The 4,328-nt window shown below is 36.1% G+C and overlaps 1 protein-coding gene across 1 annotated transcript; it reads right to left on the minus strand.

Annotated features, from left to right (window-relative positions):
- Positions 1-221: 221 nt before the first annotated feature.
- LOC145802218 (uncharacterized) lies at positions 222-1,550 on the minus strand. Its single transcript, XM_082894895.1, has 2 exons — positions 1,221-1,550; positions 222-779 (listed from the first exon to the last, which is right to left on the minus strand). Exons 1-2 carry the CDS (start codon positions 1,548-1,550, stop codon positions 222-224), a joined length of 888 nt encoding a protein of 295 aa, XP_082751021.1.
- Positions 1,551-4,328: the final 2,778 nt, after the last annotated feature.

A 4,328-nucleotide genomic window follows, 5' to 3' on the forward strand; every position in this document is an offset into this window, starting at 1 on the left:
TTTTATACACTGAATTGACCAAACTGATTGGTCTCACTTAACTCATATGGATTTTCCTTCTTTGGTATTAGGGTAATAAAGGAACTATTTAGACCTGAAACATGCTTCACATTTGAATGGAACTCAAACATGAATTGTAATATTTCTCTCTTCGTGATCTTCCAACACTTCTGAATACAAGCCATGTTGAACTCATTTGGTCCAAGTGCCTTATTTCCATCCTAGTCTTGAATAGTGGCCCATATCTCTTGCTCTGTGAACTTTGCTTCCAAACATTCAACCTGCAGATCATTATTTATGGATGCAAATGGGCCAAGAAGTTTAGGTCTTGAACACAAATCGGCAACAAATAATTTCTCAAAATGCTTATGAACTGACTGCTTTAGTCTAACTGGCTTCACCATCATCACCACATCTTCCACAACTGAATCTAGTAAATTCCTTCTTTGCCTAGAGCTTGCCATCGAGTGAAAGAACGTTGTATTCTTATCCCCACACTTAAACCACACCATTCTAGATTTTTGGTACCATAAGCACTTCTTCCTCCTACTCAGTTTCCAAACTTGTTCTCTAGCTTCTCTACTTCTAATTACTTCTGATTCTGACAAAGATCTCGATTCAGCCACTAAGTCCAGTTCATGTAGTTCTTCTTCTGCTTGCTTTAGTTGAATTTCCACATTTCCAAACACCTCTGAGTTCCATCTTTTAAGAGTAGCTCTAAGTTTGGCAAAATTCCTTATCAATATGTACCCAGCCCATCCCAATTCAATTATTTCATCCTATTAGTTCTTCACTTCTGTTTTGAATTTAGGATAAAGTAACTAAGCATTAATAAACATAAATGGTTTTGGTCCTCAGTTCCTCTCATCCTACATTAATTAGACTGGAAAATGATCGGAGATTGTTCTAGGAAGTCCCTATTACTTGAAAGAAAACTCCTCTCGCCACCTACTCTCCAAAAGAAATCTATCTATCCTGCTTCATCTCTCCCCATCATGTGCATTGCACCATGTAAAACTTCTACCCATCATAGGCAAATCAACTAAATTTAGATGATCTATTAATTCATTAAAATCATTCATACATCTGTCCTTTCTTGAGCAACCCTTCCTTTCACTAATAAATCTAATTTCATTAAAATCACCACCCATGCACCATGGATTCGGGTAGAAGATTTTCAATCTACCTAATGATTCCTAGAGATGCCTTCTCTTAATTACATCATTAGGAGCATACACATTGACCACAGTGCATTCAAAGGATAATCCAACAATACCTGATAGTAGGATAGAATGTTTGGAACTACAGCAATCTAATAACTTGAATATGTCAAAATTCCAAATACACAGTAAACCTCTTGTACTGCATTCAGCATCGACTCCCATATACTCCATTTTATCAAATGGCCAAATCCAGTTAATAAACACCTCCTCCATATTACTTCTCTTTGTTTCTTGGAGTAACACCACATCCACTCCTCTTTCTTTTATCATATTCTTTATGTTATCCCTTTTCTCTAGTCTTCTTAGCCCACGTACATTCCATGACATTATCTTCATTAAAAAAACTATAGATACACCTAAACCCCTCAATTGGTCCTCAGGCTTCAGTTGCCCTTCCACCATCGTCAATCATCTCCAAGTACTTGTCTTCCATCTGAACAATCTTCCCAATAACATCATCTTCCATCCTTTCAAAGTTTATACCAAGTGATTTCCTCATCTGGACTGTTGCTCTAGCTTCTTTAATCAGTCTTCCATTTCTCCTACTCAGTTCACTATTAATCGATAGTGAATTTGAGATTACTGCAGCTGTTCCTCCGAAAATGGCACCCCTATTAAAACTTTTTGCAAGTATTCTTCCCTTCTGGATTGGCATTGCATTCATTTTTGTTACTCATTTTCTCCTTTTTTCGTAGAGTCCCTTTCTTTTAGAATCAACTCTTCTTTTGTCCTTTGCATGTTTACCCTTCTTATCCTCCTATGCTACTTGGACATTATCTACTTTGAGCTGTGATTGGGCTACACAATCACTCAAATTTGATAGTGAAAGCCCATCGGGCCTAACATAACTTGTTTCATCATGGGTTCTATGTAACACTACTTCTAAATTAATGTTGGGCCCAACAATCTCGAGCCCACTTATACTCTTCATAATTCCAATCGTGTAAATACTGTCATCAATACAGTGGAACTACTCAACCACCTTCTTTCTAGGATAATCCACACTCTTCAAGGCACCATCATCGCCAGAGCCCATAACTATTGAGTTCCCCAAGCCATTATCTGACTTCCTCACTGTGGATTCTGACACCCTACTATCCCTTTCTTCTAGCTCATGTAGCCTATCTGCCAGTGTGTCTTTAACAATGCTAGCTACATCATCAGTAAGTGACACATCAGCTCTTGCTTTATCTTCCTTTCATACTTCCGTCCGACCATCTTTGATGCCTGAGTTCATATCATCCCCATTGCCAGATATGGAGATTTGTCCCTCTTTATTCTGATAACTGCACGATTCTGAGCTGGTCTATGCTGATGGGAGTAACTCTTCAGTCACCCTAACTAGATAATGCTTCTCATTGCACTCTAACATGATCACTTTGTTAATAAACTTTCTGTTGCTAGTAATTATTCTAAGTTTCCCACATTGAAATGACATCAAGTTACTGTTATCTTCATCATGTTGGACAACTTCTCCTCAAATTGTGCCAATCCCCTTGAAGGTTCCATTATTCCACAGATTAATAGGAATGTCATAACATAATAACCAAACACATTTTTCATACTTAATGACTTTACCTTTCTCCCACTCTTACACTGTTACACACCACTCATATATCCATTCTTGTAGTCTTGCCTTCTATTCCTTCTTATGCTTCATAGATTTGAATGACAACAATGCTACTATGCCCCCTACCATCTCTGATAATCACCTCCTTTATCCCTTTTTTTGCTAAACTCCTCTTTGAAATCATTAAGAGAAAAGAATGATTTAAGCTTTACCACTAAACTTTCATACAACCATCCATTTCCAACTTCCTGTGCTTTTATAGTAATCATATTGTTGTCATTCCTTATTCCTTGTACTGAATCGACATAGAATCTCTGACCAATACCCCCTGCTATAGGCTATCCATACTTCCTCTGTTCATTCTAAATAGTCTTTCCTTTTCTAACCTCCTCTTTCTATTGATGCTAAACTTAAATATCCTTACCTTTAACACCTTATCATCACACCATAGTCCTTCTGCTTTTTTGAACTGCTACCCTTGCTGCAACTAGGAAATCATATCTAATGAACCCAAATCTTGACCCAGTAGTTTTCCTTGTTTTCATCGGGATAAAGACATCCTTTACCATTCCATAGATGCTAAACAAAATGAATAAGCTTTTTGGCACTATGAATTCCGGTAAATTATCCACAAATATCGTAAACAACCCTGGTCCACTTTGATGAATCTAATGATATCCTAGAGGTCTTCTCCTGATCACCGGTTTCCAAGCCCCTCATTCCATATATCTCAATCTTATTAGATTAATGATTTATGAAACATACTATTGACAACATGAATCTACCTAGCAAGAATAGCAAACCAAGTCACGTTGTAGGGCCTGTTCTCGCATTTCTTTCATTAGAAAACTCCAATTCGTGATTCGTGGAAGGCTTTGATCTTCTTTTCCCAATTCCTATGCCATACACATCTATCCTCATCTAGAACAATGTTGTGTCCACCTTACTGGACCTAATACCTTACAACCTCTTTAGATTGGATTTATTACCAATTCACTCTTAAAACATATTTAATTGACAACATAACTTTTTAAGCAACTTCTTTATTATCATTTTGACGAAAAACATATATAATAATAATGTACCAATTGCATATTACAAGTGTTTTTTTTTATAAATAATATTAGAAACAAATTATCCTGTACTTGTATGGGTTGAAGAGAACAAACTAACAAAAAGGTTAAATTTTGTCAAAGATCAATTGAAAAATCAAAAAAATCAAAATCTCAAAAAGTGCAGTTAACTTATAACATATTCATATTTAGATTATCTTTATCAGTTTTGCTTAACAAATCTTTTAACACTCACTCAATATAAATAAAACAATTTTAAAAAGAATAGTTGAATAAACCAATATTTTAAAAATCGAATTGGGCAGGCCAGTTCAACCATATGAACCATTGATTGGTCTAGTTTTAATATACTCTTTAAACCTTCCAAGCTTCAGAATCGACCTATTTTATTTGAATCGGATAAACTAGCGGTTGAACCAGTAAACTGGACGAACTGGCACCTACTAAAAAAAATCGGCCTAG

Source organism: Camellia sinensis, chromosome 11, assembly GCF_055761805.1.
Source record: "Camellia sinensis isolate YWXY chromosome 11, ASM5576180v1, whole genome shotgun sequence".
NCBI classification, from domain to species: domain Eukaryota; kingdom Viridiplantae; phylum Streptophyta; class Magnoliopsida; order Ericales; family Theaceae; genus Camellia; species Camellia sinensis.